The sequence below is a fragment of the Lactuca serriola genome, chromosome 9, assembly GCF_051521515.1.
Source record: "Lactuca serriola cultivar US96UC23 chromosome 9, Lser_US96UC23_V15, whole genome shotgun sequence".
Classification (NCBI taxonomy): domain Eukaryota; kingdom Viridiplantae; phylum Streptophyta; class Magnoliopsida; order Asterales; family Asteraceae; genus Lactuca; species Lactuca serriola.
Window position 1 is genome coordinate 162,706,955 of NC_136416.1, and position 17,558 is coordinate 162,724,512.

Sequence of the window (17,558 nt, forward strand, 5' to 3'; positions counted from 1 at the left end):
TTTTTGGAACAGTTGAAAATGCAGTACTGCTCGGAGGTAGATCTGATAGACCTAAACAACGAGTTTCAGAACCTGAAGAAAGGGAAGATGAGTGTTGATGAGTATGCCACCGCATTTACCGAGAGGATGAAGCTATTTCCCTACTTGGTGCCTACTGAACTCTCCAATATTGATAGGTTTGCTAACGGACTGCCCACTGACTTTGGTCCAATGGTCAAAATGGCAACTACCTTAAAAGCAACTATTAGGGCAGCTAAGAACGTAGAGGCCCAGATAAGAGAAAAGGGTCTAGAAAAAGATAAGGCAGGAGAGAAGCGAAAGTTTGAGGGATCTTCGAGGTCGAACAAGGAAAGCAAATTCTCAAAACTCGGAGGAGCAGATGGAGGTGAAACAAGATGGTGTGATAAATGCAAGAAGAAGCATGGTGGGAAGTGCAACGAAGAAGTGACTTGTTACAAGTGTGGGAGGACGGGTCACTATTCCAAAGACTGCACACATAATGACAAAGTATGCTACGGATGTGGAGGCAAGGGGCACATGTCCAGAGACTGCCCAAGGAAAAATAAAGCAGCAAGACCAGAAACGCCACCAAGGCCAAGGGCATTTCACATGATCCTCGACGAAGCAGAGAATCATGCGAGGAATCAAGAATGAGGACTTCTTACCCGAAGATCGGATTATGCAGTAGCCATAGTTTCGTATGATGTAGCCTAGTAGAGGCATAGTCTAGGGTGAACTTGAACACCTATGTAATCGTTTCAAGAATTAATATAAAATCTTCATTTTGTTATCTGATGTGTTGAATGATTGTATGATTTGCTGCATGGTGACTTGGGAAACTGCGAGACAATACTTGGGACGAGTATGAGTAGGTGTGAATGGTAGTAGAGGCCTATACTACCGGAAGCATAGGACTCACACTTGGATCAGGGAAAGTCACAAGGTTACCAAGAAGCTAGTAATTGATTTCGTTTTATTCAAGTGTGTTGTTACCATCGTTTCGGTAATGACTAAGAAGATTGTTGATATTCCAACCCTAGTGGTCATATCGAATCGAGTCCGACTACGATGAGTATGTTGTGTGGCTCAGAGGACCAAGTTTGATGTAGCGTCCGACTTAAACCAAACGGTTGAAATCAAAGCGATCAATAGAAGTATCGCACTCGTTGCTAAAGAAGTTGGTGGCTAGAAATGCCTAATGTTAAAGTGTGATTATATCACATTAGAACATGAAGGAAGGCATAGTCTGTTTTAGAATTTAACTCTAAGAGACCTAAGTCTAAGTGTTGCAACATACGATGATAGGTCATTAGAATATGACACATCGATCTATAGTAGTAATAAAAGAACTTATCTCAAGTCCGTATCCAGCAAGGATCGAGATTGTGACTTGAAGGTCATAATTTGGAGTCTAACCTGAGGTAGAGAGCAGGTGCACGATCGAGTACTCTTACAGTCAATGAGTTTAAGAGATAGAATTGAAGGAATGTAGAAGTTATAATTATTACCTAGGATGAAGAGATGACGTATGGAGTCATTATATGACCATGTTTCGTTGATGATTCCGGGACGTAATCATCCAAAGGGGGAGATAATTGTAACGCCCGCAGATCCGGGTTAGTCAATTTAGAGGCAATAGGGGTCGAAAACGACTTTTCGACAAAAAGATTATTTAGAATAAATAATCTTAACCAAGTTGTAGAAGATGTCACAGGGTTTCCGTACATATAAAGAACGCCGAAATCCGAGTTATAACGAAGAAGTTATGACCCGTCGAAGTTTCGCGTCGGAACCGGCACGACGCCGGGAAGCGTAAATAGTAAATTTATGATAGAGCGAGATTTAGATTTAGCGCTCTAAATGAAAGTCGTAGAATATGTTAAACTAAGAACTTCGATAAAAAGAACGCCCAAATCTGACTTCGTATGAAGAAGTTACGATTTTTCGAAGTTTCGGATTAGCAGTGTACAGTCCGAAATTCGAATATTAGATCGAGCGATTTTTAGCCGACACAACCTAAACGAGAATTGAAGATCTCATTATTAGTAGCGTAACAATAAAAAGACAGACGAAAATGGACATCGGATGAAGAAGTTATGAGATTATAACGGACCAATCCTGTCCCGGCCTGTTAAAAATATAACTTTAAAAATAAATTCAAAATTAGCCGAATGAGTCTAAACGAAAGTTGTAAAGTGCATCTCCACCTACGCATGGATATAAAGAACGTCAAAAACGGAGTTCGTATGAACGAGTTACAAATTATAATAGCATATTTACGTATTAAAATAAAGTATAAATCATATATACGTAGACATATATATACATATGTATATATCATTAGAAAGGTATCGACGATGCGGTCATTATAAGACTAATGTTGAGTTCTTTCGACATTAGTTTAGTACAAATATCTTTAAATTTATTTAAAATAGTATTATAAAGGGGTGTTTAGTTGTTTATATAACTATAAGGTCATTAAGTAATTATGGGGGGTAGTTTTTGTAAATTCAATTACTATAAATAAGAGGCTTGGGCTCTCATATTTCTTGCACCATTCTCTTGATTCAAGAGTCTTTTTCTCCTTATCCCCCGAGCATTTCGGTCCCTCGTGATTCGACTTCTCTTTCTGTAGTTTTAGTATAGTAAGGTGAGCGCTAAAGCGCTGCACGAATCTTTCTTAGAAAGATTCAGCGACGAAATTCTGCCCCTACAGAGCCCGACTCCTAGCTAAAATCTCCTTGTAAGTAAGTTATGCTTACCCTATTTTAAATATAGTTTATATTTAAAATTAGTATTGTTATTATAAATTTATAATAAATATTTGAGCTATTATTATGACTTATATAAGTGTCGTTATAATATCTTTTTAACTACTCGCGGTACGGGGAATCTGGTTTAAAGAGCCGCATAGGGTTGTTGGATTTCAGAAGTGCTATATGCCAAAATGGTCCTGCCCTCCGGTGTTTTATGTCTGGCCCCTGTCTGTACATAGTGGTTGGAAAGTATTGTTTAAACACTTATATAATAATAATAATAAGACTAATAATTAGTCACGGTAAATATTAGACTAAAATCTAGTGGTAATAATACTAGGTTTCGTCAAAAGGAAATTATTTTAAAGTAAACGAAGCGATGTCCGAGTACCGAGTCACCACCTTCTCAAGTGAGTGCATAGTTACTTTCATCTTACACATAGATATGAAGTATTTTATATAAACTACGTGCTATGTGTGCACATTATCTGAATACTTGCTGTCTATGCTGGTTGAACGTTTTATACATGTTTTAAAGGACTTAAATTGTATACGTATTTTATATATACGAAAATGTTGGGTATGAGATGGGTAGATGAATGATAAGAGATAGAAGATGACGTGAGTATACATTGGCAGCTACAGACTTAGTGCCTATGGGACAAACACCGGTAGCTATGGACTTAGTACCTTTTAGACGTGGGTAGCTATGGATTTAGTACCTGTAGGAATTGGTAGCTATGGACTTAGTACCTGTTGAACATTGGTAGCTATGGACTTAGTACCTATTAGATAAAGACTGGTAGCTATGGATTTAGTACCCGATGAATAGACTATAGCAGCTATGGAATTAGTGCTTTATGAACGAACATTGGCAGCTATGGATTTAGTGCCAGTCCCATAACCCTGGAAGTAAGGGACTTCGGAATAAACGAATGCAGGATAGATGACTCTTAGGTTAAATCCTTAAAGAGTAAAGAAGATAATGGGGATGGGTAATTGGGTTGATTGTTTGATTGAACATAATAATTATATTATTGTGGGTTGAAAACCATATGTACTCACCAGGTTTCCCAACCTGACCCACTCAGTTTATGTATATCACAGGTGACGAAGTGAAGTGACATTACACTGAGAGATTTAAAAGAGATGTAGATCACTAGTGTAAATCATTGTAAGTCTGTTTATGTTTATGTTTCGGTATTAACGATGACATCCCAAACATTTTAAAATGAAATAAATACGTTTCTTCGAAAATGTTTTAATAACATATTTACCATGTTTTTCTGGGAACAAATTCCGCAACCTTTTTATAAAAATAAGTACTCTAATTTTTATAAAGCATAAACAAAATCGGTCTTTTCTGGCCGTGATTTTGGGGATGTCACAGTCTTGATTTTCCCCACCGCCATGTCGTGGGAACTAGGATTTCAATAGCTTAATGGATTAGCTGCTTTCTTCAATCCCAAAGGCTCTAAATTTCAAATTTGGTCTGAAACAAAGTCTAGAAGGATAAAGTTTCCAACTTTACTCGATAACACCATCCAAAAGGTCAAAAACTCAAACCCTAGATTCAAAGGAGCTAAATATGACATGACTTTTCCTATTAAGCACTTATCCCAAAAGTCCATAGCTCAATTACTCCAAAGCAGATTCTAATATATAATCCAACATAAAAGTTGGTGCGTTATAGACATTCATGTTCAATGCATGTCTAGAAGCCATAATGAGCCAAAAAGGGGGGTTTTCAATTGAAAGCCCATGCATGGTACAAAACCTCACAATAATCCATATTCAACCTAACAATTATGTTGAATGTCCCAAAGATCCATAAAGTTGCAAACTTTATGAGATTCTAATACTCTAACCTATAAAAACATGAAGCTTTTGGGACAAAACATAAGATCTAGCTACCTAACATGATAAAAATCGAGTCTTGGACACTTACAAAGGTCCAGAAGATTGTCAGCACAATGGATAAGGACTAGCCTGTTGCATCTTAGTTCAATTCTTCTTCTTTCTTCCTTTTAAGTCTTCAAGAACACCAACAAAGGCTCAAAATAATAGAGGAAGGGGTTTAGGGTTTCTCAGTTATGATGGAGGATGATGGAGGCTGAGGGTGAGCAAACCATAGCCTCCTCATTCCTTTAAATTGGGAGCAAATCCCAGAAAATAGGGTTTCTTACTTGCAAGCTTCCATGTTGTGGCCTATACTGCCATACCATGGTGGCTTAAATGAAATACTCGGGGTGGACCAGACTTTCCACATCGTGGCACCTCATCACCACGCTTTAGCGAACCTTAATATGCCAAACTTGAAAACAATATAAATTTCCTCTGGATCCGAATGTTACACAAAATAGTCGACTTTAGATTAATCAGTGACACCTCGTTCCTTCAGGAGGTACATCGCGCCCTTCTAACATTTCAATGATTTTTCGGCTTAAACCATTAAGTTAGAAGTTCAACATTCATATCTAAATCTTTTACATGTCTTAATGGATAAAGTTTCCAACTTTATCCATTAGGATGGTCCAATAAAGAAAGATCTACAACCATAATTCATAAATTGTTCAAGAACATACTTTTCTTCATGTATGAAACAAATAGAGCTCTTGAGTGCAATCTGTCTTCCATGAAATGATCAAATCTATATTGAAAAGTTGAATTAAAACTAAAATCTGAAAATTTTGCGATTAATCATTTCATGTCTCCTGTTTTGCTCATTGTTTATATCATTTCTTGGACTTTAAAACCACCAATCAAAGAATGGAAATACACAACTGAAACCCGTGAGTTACAAATATATTAACTATATAAATAACTATTATATACCTATAAATTATCATCTATATATATATATATATATATATATATATATATATATATATATATATATATATATATATATATATGTGTATGTATATGGAGAAAGAGAGAGAGAGAGAGAGAGAGAGAGAGAGAGTTTGATTACTAATATGAAAGTAGAATTTCTTAACTTGTACTTATGTTGTTCCATTAAATTGAGTTTTGTTTACTTTTTAAAGAAGTCATGTATAATTTCATGCAACTTAAGCTCTATAATCGACCTCGAATTCGCTTAAATTGTGCATTTATCAAAAAGGCTCGAATAGTTTTGCTGTAAAGTTTAATCTTAATCTAGTACAATCGAGTTAAAATCAATTTTTACTCGACCTATTTACGACTTTTTTATACATTAACTTAATTATATCTCTTAAAACCTCCTATGAATTCAACCACACCTCCTAGGATCCTTAGCTTCTACATCTTAATCCCTAAAATGAGATTTAGGTTTCCTAGTGAAGACATATGCTTTTATTTGTGTCGAAGTGTTCGACAAAAGTAATCGTAAACTTTTGAAATTTGTGAAATAACACAATTTATAAAAGTTTAAAGCTAAATTTTCCTAAAATCTACTTGAAATAGCTTTTTGAATTTGAAGCTTTTTGTTTTAACTAAAAGATTTAAGCTCGTACATCAATGAATTTTTTAATCGGTTTTTTTCTTAAAAGCTAAAAACTAACATCTTTCAAAAGCTTGTTGTCAAATATAACCTTAATCACAAACATAAGATACAAACTCATGAAATCTATTTTATCATATGATAAAATTATGGTCACCAAAGGAATCCAGATGATATAGTCAAGTTCGACCGAAACATCCTTTTATTTTTTCTATACATTAATAATGAATTCACAAAGGTGTGGTACATTTACCACGTAAAGTATGAAATCTATTATCGAAAGTAGTATAACTTTGTTACATGAATGTTGATTCAGTCGGAGTCTGTTTCCAAAAGTTTATTGTTTATGACGAAAGGTTTGACACTTTCAGCATCATCAAACCTTTTAACATAGTAATGAAGCCTGTCTATCATCAATCCAAGAAATAAGCAGAAACCTGCGTTATATAAATCATATAATTATCAATTTGTGTGTAGGGCAAATAACTCAGGCGATGCTTCATTTTTTACGTTATAAACTTAATGGGGACATGACACTTTAATTGGTAACCTATATATACATGTTTTTTTATGATATTTTTGATAAAATTAGCCATTAACCGAAAGCTATAACTTCAATTTGTATATAAAATAAATGTTCGGCACAAATCGTTTTAAGCTTTTGAAAAATATAAAATTATATATAGTATAAAAAATAAAAGTTAAAAGATCTTAATGTTACTTGGACTAACTTTTGGATTTTGAATGTTTTTTTATAACTAAAAGCTTTAGGTTATAACACCCAAATTTAGTTTTTTTTTCTTTATTTGGAGTTTTATTTTTTAAATCTAAAAGTTAAAAGCACACGAAAGATCATAAAAGTTCGTTGTAGAACATACCCTTAATAAAGAAATTATCGATTTAATATAAAACGAAAGGGTAAATAGAATTTCTCATTAAGACTTCCAACTTTTGAAAAAATTCCCCCATTGTATTTTTCCTTCAATTTCATCGAGCGTGTTTTCCATTTCTTTAATACATTTTAAAACATCATTTTTCCAAATAACACCACACATTCAACACTAAATGGTAAAAAAAAAAAAAAGGCTTAACCAATAAAAAGGAACAACGTACCCATTAACGATGCGTCAAGAATATGATTTGCCAAAAGAACCTGGTCTGTTGGATTAACGGCTCCAGTCTCAATCGAGCGTTTTTGAATCCTCATTATACTATACAAGCAAGACATCAGGATCAGAAACAAGGTTGTTGCAACGGTTGAAATCACGGGACCTCTACTTTCCTTTAAACAATCCAAAACAATCATCACTAGTTTCCTTAGAGGTGTCCTAAATAATAAGATCATGATCACTCCCATTTCTGCTATTAAGAACACACACAATAGAGGAGTCATTTGCTTGTTTTTCACCAATTTTTTGATATCAAATCGGAGGTAATATAATTAAAGAAGTAAAGAAAGAATAACTAGAAAATGGACAAATGGTTATGGGGTTACCTTCCATTGTTGTAAATAGTAAACTTGTAGTGTTCCAACTTCATCCTAAACTTACACCTCAATGAAAGAATCACATTCTACCCTCAAGAGTTAAGCTTCCATTTTGCAGGTTGCTTTGAAAATTGATAACAGTTTTAACTCTTATGAATATTAATTCTTTGCATATCCATGTGAATCGCAATATGATGAAAATTCCAGTATTCCGTTATCACGTTTCATCTCTCTTCATAATAAAAAAAAACAAAAGAAATGTAACGACACTAAAGTGTCTTTAGCATATTGTTAAACGTACACCACTTATAAAAGAGCAATTTCAATACATTTATGCTGAAAATATGTCAATTGGGTTAATATCATATTTGAAGGAATCAAAATGCTAAAAATTGAATGACTAAAAAAAGGTAAAAAGATATGGGTGAAATGGTTTAGAAGTCCAAAAATATATGTAGGTGTTTACAACCTTCTAAATTATTTTTGTTTAAATAACTAAATCATATATTTTTTGTAGTAATTGTTGGAATATATTTAATATCTATTTAATTAAAAAGAGGCAAAGAAAGTGATTGTAGCGAGAGTTGTCCTACAACTTTACAAGATTTGAATTATTCAAGTGTTTTGACAGCCAATTTTGACTCCTATAAATTAATAGATAGATTTCAATAGACAAAACAACAAAACTTTCATCTTATATAGTTATTTATACAATCTTATATAGAGTTATTTGTATAACGGAACGTAAATTCACGAAGTGAATCAATACCTCATTCCCAAACTACAGCTTTAAGTGTAATTACAAACAAATCAATGAAGTAGAAAACGAATGATTATAACAAAAAATAAAACTTGATTATACTTTTATGGTTAATTTTACCTAAGGTAAAAAATTTCAATAGAAATTGGCAAATCCAGAAAGAAACGAAAGGGGAGAGGAAAAGGGATGGTTTTGTTTGCATCTCAAGCAATCTTCCCCCTTTCTTTTTCATTTATTTTACAATGATCGCCTTCATAAAGAATTACCTATATTATATGACAAACTGCAAGCTCTTTATCTTTTAATTAATTTCTTTTTTTCTTAATTTTATGCTAATCTTTCGTGGGTATATGTATAAGAACTCCAGATCCACATTGCATGTGTATAATTCCTCCTTTATATGATTACTCTAAAAATGGATCGAATCAAACAGAACAAAATTAAGCAGAACAAAATTAAGCAGTGTCAATCAAAAAAGAATTAATATCATAAATAGATAACAAACTATTTGTTTTTTTTTTACAAAACACCAACGTTTTAAACAATTGCACTAGAAGGTAAGCGGTTTGAACTTTTAAAATAAGAGTATTTTGTGAACAAAATGTTCCATTTGCTTACCTTCTAATAATCTTTTGTAAAACAATGTTGTTTTTTATCATGTCAAATACTTCATTACCCATTTGTGACATTAACCCTCAAAAAATCCTCACGGATTTGATTAGGTTCATACTTGATAAACTCAAGCTCAACACTAATTACCTTAAAGTTTTATGTTACATTAAAATGTACATTAGAAAAGAAAAAAAAGTACAAGATGAATACGAACTATAAACATGTTAAATACAAGTTTGCATTCAAAATCAGCAAAAATAATGCCACGTGGCGATGTTCATACTCTTAATATCCGAGTTAATTTGTAAGCCTGAGCACTTCTACTTGGCAATGGTACTTCTAAGCAGTTACGCATTCCATCAACCCTGCAACACAACATAAATACAACATTAGCCCCTGTGGTATGTCAAAAGTTATGGACTTAGTCTTATATATTTAGTTTGTTGCATAGATGCTCCCTAAAGTGCATTTTTATTGCATGTTTGATCCCAGGCTATAAAAACGCTCCCTTGAATTTAAGCACATGACAAACTGAGGGCAAAATAGTCATTTTACATAGCCAAAAAAATGTCATTCGCTTACCTTCTACTTATGGTTTTCCGAACCTTCTGATCAGGCCCTATTGATCCTTGACCACTGTACTTTTTTTCATCAGTATTCAGAATAACCTGTCACATAAAAAAAATCACAATAACATTAACAAACAGTGAAACACAAAAGGAAAAAAAAAATGTAGCTTACCTGATACTCTCCAGCTTCTTCTACGCCTACATTGTATTTTTCATACGAATTTGTGGGATGAAAGTTGAAAATAAAGAGAAATGGGCCTCGTAAATATGATATCACCTGTTTTCAATGTAAGAATACGGTTTAATATCCTATATTGATAGTGATATAACTTGAAATTATTAAAACATAAACAAAATCAACTCACCATATTAGTGTCATTGATATGATGAATATTTGGAAGCCATCTTGAAACTATTCTTTCTGAATTTTCCAAGTTCATCATGTCCTATAAAAGAAATGAGCGATAAAAATGATTTGTAAAATATAGGCTTGTTTGATTAGATGGAATGGAATTACAGAAAGAATGGAATGAGTCATTACATTCTAATGGAATAAACTATTCCATCATACCAAACACTACCTTAAAATTTAGTTGAAGAGAAAAAGTTACCTTATCGAAAGAAAGCAAATCTTGATGAACCCCTTCTTTAGCAAGTAAATCCCAATCCCGATTAGCAAGTGAGAAGGAAAAATCATTACTCGACATTGGAAATTCCACCCTCTACCAAAACATAATCACAACCATTATTATAAAATTTCATTTTCTAGGGTTTTTGAACTGATTTAAAAAATAAATAATTAAATAATCTAACCTTCGGATGCCCAAATTCATTGCCCATAAAGTTTAGATAAGCACGACCACCAATTGTGTACGTAATTAACCTAATCATCTAAATAACAACACGTGTAACCATCAAAACATACATTATTAATTACCCCATGTTCATCTTTTCTTTTCTTTTTCTTTTTTTCTTTTTTTTTTTTTACAGTTTCTAATTACTAAACTAACCTTATGAAGAGAACAGCCTCTAAGTAACGACTCATTCATAACCGATGATTTACCATATAATATTTCAGCAAAAGATCGCCCTCCGGATATCGACTGCAAAAAAAAGAAATTATAAGAATATAAAAATTAAAATTAAAAAAAAAAAAAAAAAAAAAGGCGAATGACAAAGAAAGTGAAGGAAATTTATAAGTTATAAATTTACCTGATTGTGGTTTTCAGCATATAAAAGCATCTTATCGGGACTTTTACTAATCTCAACAAGGGTGTTCACAATCTGAAAACGAGATTCAAATTTAATAAAAATTGAACGAAATCTCTAGAAGTTATAAAAGGTAGAAATAGGTTATAAGTGCGAACCTTACTCATGCTCCAATTAGAATCTTGAACATTTTCAAGAAACGATAACCACATCTCTGAAGCACGAGGGTTTACAAAGTAATCGAACCCTAATCCACCTTGAGAAGTAGGCTCACATAACCCAGGATAAAGCGTAGCCTAAAAAATCGATCAAAAAATTTATGTTTTTTTTGTAACCAATATCCATAAAACATGAAACGCGTTACTTACATCTTCCGCTATTGTTATTATTTTAGGATGAAGAGTATGCAAAATTTCGTTTGCCAATATGAGGTATAATATCGCGTCCCTATCAACATATTGATTATAAAACCTAAAACAATCGAAACAAAAGATTAGCCAACCAAATAAAGATTATAAGAATACTAAACTTATATCATTATTAAAAAAAATAAAAACCTACTCCTCCATATCACCCGTAAATGAGGCAAAACCGTTGTGTGTATACATCATTGAAGCAAGAGAATGAAAATTAAAACCATCAACATTGTACTCTACAACCCACCTACAAAATGTTATAAACACATTAAGGCATTTGTTGTTTATGTATTAAGTAAAAAAGAAATCGTGTACAAATTAAAATCCATTAATACTTGACTATTACCAATTTAGATTCGAGAGCAGATAATGAAGAACATCAAGATCTTCATATTTGAACATTCTAGTACCCCAAAACTTATGTTGTCCTCGCTTACCTAATGAATTAACAAAATATGGATATACAAAGATGAGTATGTAATAAATTTCCATTATCCAAAAGGTTTAAACGTGTTACCAGTGTGAAAATAGCAATCATTTGATCCATCAAAGAGAGACAATCCAACCATCTCATCAGCAGCAGAGTAAGAATGAACAATGTCCATGAACACAAGCAATCCAAGTCCTAGTTCATAAAAATGATTTAAAAAAAAAAACATAAATGGTTAATTGGCATAATCTAGAATCAATTCTAATGTTTTATCACCATGTGCTTCATCAACAAGGCGTTTGAAATCTTCGGGTGTCCCATATCGACTACTGACTGCAAACATATTCGTTACCTATATTGACACTAGTAGTTGAAATATTTCGATAGTTTTATATAATTGAAAATGAAAAAGTTAAATGGAAATACAAAAAAGATAAGTAGAAAATGAAACTCACTCTGTATCCAACTGTGAAATAATCTTTATGTTCGGGAATCCCAATTAATTGTATTGCATTGTATCCGGCTTGTTTAACATAAGGGAGAACCTTCTCAGTGAACTCATTGAAGGAGGCAATCTTTGGGTCAGAACCACTAATACCAATATGTGCTTCATATATACGCAAAGACTTTGAAACTTTTGGTTTCTTATGTTTCCATTTATATGCATCTTCAGGAGGAGGTTCCCAATGTATTGCATAACCTTGATTTCCTTCCACCTCTAAAATAATAATCAAGTCCCAACAAGAAAATATATCAAGAAACACAACCATTTATTCCTAGTTTGTTATGCAGGACACGACAGGACATAACAGGACATGACAGGAAAGAACAGAATAGGTTGTACCGTTGTACTGCTTCGTCGATAACACAAAAAAATATTTATTGTCCCACACAAAAAAGTGGAACAATATTATAATAAGGAAGAAATGGAAAGCAAATTGCTATTTGTTGCATTTAGCCCAAAGGTATACAATACCTGGATTAACATAAGTAGCCCAAGCTGGAATCCGTTCTAAAGGCCCATTAGGGGTATTAAGATAAACCCTATACTTGCTTCCATGAGGTATAGCAGGAGCATACTTTTTCTCCCAAGATTTTCTTCCTTTACGTGTCTCAATCCAATATGCAATAGGTGGTTTTTTAGCGCGAAATTTGGCTTTTGAAACAGGATCATCAATCACATTAAAAATATCATACTCTTTTCCACTATCGATCACATCGTAACATGGCAAATTACTAGGAGGATCATCTTTATGTTCTTCCTTCCACTTCTTGTATCTAGTTTCAGCATCTGGTATTTCTTCTAATTCCTCTTTCGTTTGAGGCCCATTTGGCCCAAAAATTTCTTCGTATAGCTTTGCGATGATTTCAAATCGGGATTTTATGAACCGATCTTCACCGGGTTCCCAATATTCGTCGTTTGCTTTTTGGAAAATTTCGTCGGCTGTGACACCCGTGTCGCCTTTGTCGTAATCATCGGTGTAATTGTATTGTTGGAAGTAGAGTTCGTCTGGTTGTTCTTCGTCTCTTACTTTGTCTTCAAGGATGACAAACCAGTACCCGTAATCATCGTGACCAAAATGCCCCTCGCGTGCTGAGTTTTCTGTTGGTGACCAGTCGTTGAAATCTCCGACGATTGCACAGTAGCGTGCGCCTGATTTGATTTCAAAAATTAGAAGAAGAAACGATTGAATTTGGATTATTATGTTGATATGATGCAAAACCTGGAGCCCATTCCATGAAATCCACTCGATGTTGTAAGTTGCGATGCATTCCTAACAATTCGAATCTAGTGGGAAGAATATAACAGAATCAATTAAGAAAATGAAGTAAAGAAATCTTCCATAACTGAGGAAAGATAAGTAATTTTGTAGTTTTCTCAATACGATGTATAGAAAGATGAAAAACAAAGATTAAGCAATGTAAGAGTAACCCAGAAGCCATGTCTCTGAAATCAATGTGGCGTTTCAAGATCTCGTCTTTTAGGTCCTTATAAGATTTGTATCTGTGATTGATAACATATATAACCCAATTAAAATAATGACCAAAAATCAAGAACAAAATCTTAAAAGAAGATTTTGCGATCAACAATAAGAACGGACTTGTTTTATTACACTAATTAACGAAAAACCCCAACTGAAAGCATAGATAAAAATAAGAAAAGGACTGAAATTTTACATAACATTTTAGAGTTTTCACACAATCAAGAAGCGAAATTAGTTTGAAATTTTCAGGGGTAATTCTTTACATACCTTTCACGGAGGTAAAGTGCGAAACCTTTGTGTGTAATTCCAGATTTTGAGAGAAACCCAACAGGGTCGATTCCTTTTTCGCCGGATTCTGAGTTCTTGGACTGCCGCTGCCGCTGTTTCGGCGGAGGCGGAGGCGGCTGCCCGGGAGATATTGAACACCTCCATTTCTTGGAAGGAAATACGACGGCTCGCCGGTGATTGATGCTCGGATTACTAGGAGAGCAGTCGTTTGATGGCGGGAGACGAAATAAAGTGAGCAGTGAGAGTGATGAAGTCATTAGATAAGAGCGAAAGGGAGGGAGGAATTGGGGTTTTGGGTTTAACAGACAACGTTATGACCAGGAAATATATGCCCGTTAAATATAAGTTTGTTACATTTATACTCTTTAACTTACGTATAGTTACAAAAAAACTGCCAAACTACAGAGTAATTACAATATACCCCCCTTGAATAATATCTTTTTTTTATTAAAAAGTATCCCTTACATCTAACAAAGACAAAATTGCAAAAATGGTCCCTGTGGTATGATTTTTTTGGGGTTTTAGTCTAAATCCCGACTTTTTGGATTGGTGGTCCTTTTGAGCTAGTTTGCTTGCAGGTTTGGTCCCTAGCCAAACTAAAAAGACTATTATACCCTTAATGAATTTATTTTTTATTTTTCTTTTCAATTTTTAATATTATTATTATTATTAAATATAAAAATGTGCCCACTTATCCACCACATCTCTCTCTCTCTCTCTCTCCCTCTCTCTCTCTCTCTCTCATTACAGAAGAACCACCGATTACACTCACAAGGAGATACCCAAGAGAAAGAAACCTGGTTCTTCAATTTCATTGACCACCTTCAAGAACCTAAAACATAAAGCCTTTGTTTTTTCATCTTTTTACGCAAACCTATTATTCAACTATTGCAGCAGCTGGTTCTCTACACAGATTGGGATTTTCAGGAAGGATTGATTCAAACCCAAATTGGGATTTTCAAGAAGATGATAGAGTATTGTTCAGATGCAGATTAATAATGTGGTGACCTAGGTTTACAGTGACCGGTTTCATCGTCAAATCTTAGGCAAATGATGAAGAGGGTGATTGCAGACAATGTAATCGATGCCCCTCATCCCACCCACCACAGTTTTGATTGAAATCCGACCGTTGTTATCGTGTGGTCAATTCTGCTTGCTTCGATTTTCTCCGGATTGCACTCGACTTCCACATCAAGGGGAACACGATGGAGGTGTTTGATTTGAAATCCGACAATCGGAATCGGGGTTTGTACCACTTTCGTTTTCTCTAAAACCTAACCTACAATCTCAAACCATTGTTCTTCATGTTTTTGCTTTACAATCCGGAATCGATTTCAAAGGAAGATTAATGGTAGGCATAGAGGGAGATGGATTGTTTCAATTCATCAAAAATGGTAGACGGTGGTGAATTTGTGACTTGTTATAGGGGAGACTGCTGAACAGTAAAATGAATCGATCTTCATGTTCATGTCCTAAGATACATCTATGATCTTTGGTTTTTTATCTGGAAAATCATGTGTTAATGGACCCAAATTATTTCATATGTGGGTGTATGTATTCTAAGAGCTGAAGAAATCCCTTTCATCTACAATCCTCAAAAGCAATGTTTCACGGTTTCGATTTCAATGACTTCTGTTACCAAGTCATTCAGTGTTACCTGAATATGTAACTGATTGAAATCATACAAACATGTAGTTAAAAAAAACTAGAAAATCGAAAGAAATCATGCAAGAAGTGTGTGTGTGAACCAAAAACTAATTCTTGATCTGGGTTTTGCAGAGAGATAGAGAGAGAGAGAGAGAGAGAAAGAGAGAGAGAGAGAGAGAGAAAGAGGATAAGTTGGCCTATTTTTATATTTAATAATAATAATATTATTAAAAGCGAAAGAAAAATAAAAAAAATTCATTAAGGGTATAATAGTCTTTTTAGTTTGGACAGGGACCAAAACTGCAAGCAAACTAGCTCAAAAGGACCATCAATCCAAAAAAAGTCGGGGTTTGGACTAAAACCCCAAAAAAATGCATACCACAAGGACCATTTTTGCAATTTTGTCTCTAACAGATCTCATTTTAGATGAGTAATGTGATATCAAGGGGTGTGCACTAATCATCCAAGAAACTGGAAAAACCGAATCATATTCAACTAGAGTATGAATTTATATCGGTTCTAGTAAGGGATAATGTCATAAAAAACCTTAAGTTTGGCAGAAAATGTCGGTTTTACCATTCGGCAGATTTTTGGTTCGTTTATATCGCAAACTTGTCATTTTTTTGTCGGTTTTGCCCTTGTTACCTGCAATAGCAGGTTTCCAGGTTACTATGAATTTATTTTTGCAAGAAAACCCTTAAGTTTACAAATATTTTGCAAAAAAAAACCTTAAGATTATAAACATATAAAATATAAGTATATATTCAAAATTTTATAAAACTAAATAGTTTTCTACTGAAACATATTTTTAGCTTTATGTACGGTAAATTTTATATTTGTTCGATATAAAGTTTTTATATTTAAATTCTAAAAAAGTTACCTAGTTTTATCAAAATTTAAATATATCTATTAATTAATACTTAAACTTTTCAAAACAACATTAAAAAACGTTTGTTAGCTAATAATAATATGACATTAGTTACATTTAATTAATTTTTTTAAAAGAAAAATAAAAATATTTTATATGTTTAAAAGGTTTGTATTTCAGAAATAATAAACTATCATATTTTTTTATAAAAATAAATATATTTATATAATAAATTAGACAAATATATTTATATTTTATATGTTTAAAATGTTTATATTAATTTTTGATGTTTAAAATGTTTATGATATTTTTGTAAAAAAAAATATGATAATATTATTATGTATTTAAACATATAAAAAATATGATATATTAGTATTTCTGAAATACAAACCTTTTAAATATATAAAATATTTTTATTTACCTTTTAAAAAAATAATTGAATGTACTTGATACCATATTATTCATATTAACTATTTTAGCATAATTAATTACTAATTAACAAATGTTTTTTAATTTTGTTTTGAAAAGTTGAAGTATTAATTAAGAATTATATTCAAATATAAAATGCTTATATCAAACAAATATAAAAGTTACTGTATGTAAAGCTAAAAATATGTTTCATTGACTATGAATATCCATTCACACTTGTCCACACAAATTAAGGAGGCTCAGCTAGAAGCTTTGAAACCTAAAAATGTGGCGGGTGAATCCCTGAGAGGGATGGATAAAAATCTTGAAATCAAGGGTGGCAGAGCTTTATATTTCATGGACCGTATCTGGACACCAAAACACGGTGGCTTCAGAGACTTGGTCATGACCGAGGCGCACAACACTCAGTATTCCATTCACCCAGGTTCAGATAAAATGTATCTGGATCTTAAAAAGTTGTATTGGTGGCCTAACATGAAAGCAGAGATTGCTACTGTAGCACCTGGTTCCTGGTACGTAAAATCTATCTAAGTATTTTCATTTTTAGCCTTGGACTCGGCGAGTTGTAGGCCCAACTCGCCGAGTAGAGACGGGTTTGGGAGCACGTTTAAGTTGGCGA

General features: G+C 33.3%; 1 protein-coding gene across 1 annotated transcript; it reads right to left on the bottom strand.

Annotated features, from left to right (window-relative positions):
- Nucleotides 1-9,216: 9,216 nt before the first annotated feature.
- Nucleotides 9,217-14,305, bottom strand: EMB2729 (Alpha amylase family protein). The gene is made up of 19 exons (XM_079020336.1): nucleotides 13,975-14,305; nucleotides 13,656-13,727; nucleotides 13,447-13,511; nucleotides 12,699-13,376; nucleotides 12,178-12,440; nucleotides 11,999-12,074; nucleotides 11,810-11,917; nucleotides 11,639-11,729; nucleotides 11,438-11,539; nucleotides 11,245-11,347; nucleotides 11,035-11,172; nucleotides 10,880-10,951; nucleotides 10,678-10,770; nucleotides 10,481-10,558; nucleotides 10,279-10,389; nucleotides 10,033-10,113; nucleotides 9,840-9,944; nucleotides 9,681-9,766; nucleotides 9,217-9,463 (listed from the first exon to the last, which is right to left on the bottom strand). The coding sequence occupies exons 1-19, from the start codon at nucleotides 14,250-14,252 to the stop codon at nucleotides 9,376-9,378; spliced, it is 2,688 nt and encodes an 895-aa protein (XP_078876462.1). The 5' UTR covers nucleotides 14,253-14,305; the 3' UTR covers nucleotides 9,217-9,375.
- Between the last annotated feature and the right edge of the window lie 3,253 nt (nucleotides 14,306-17,558).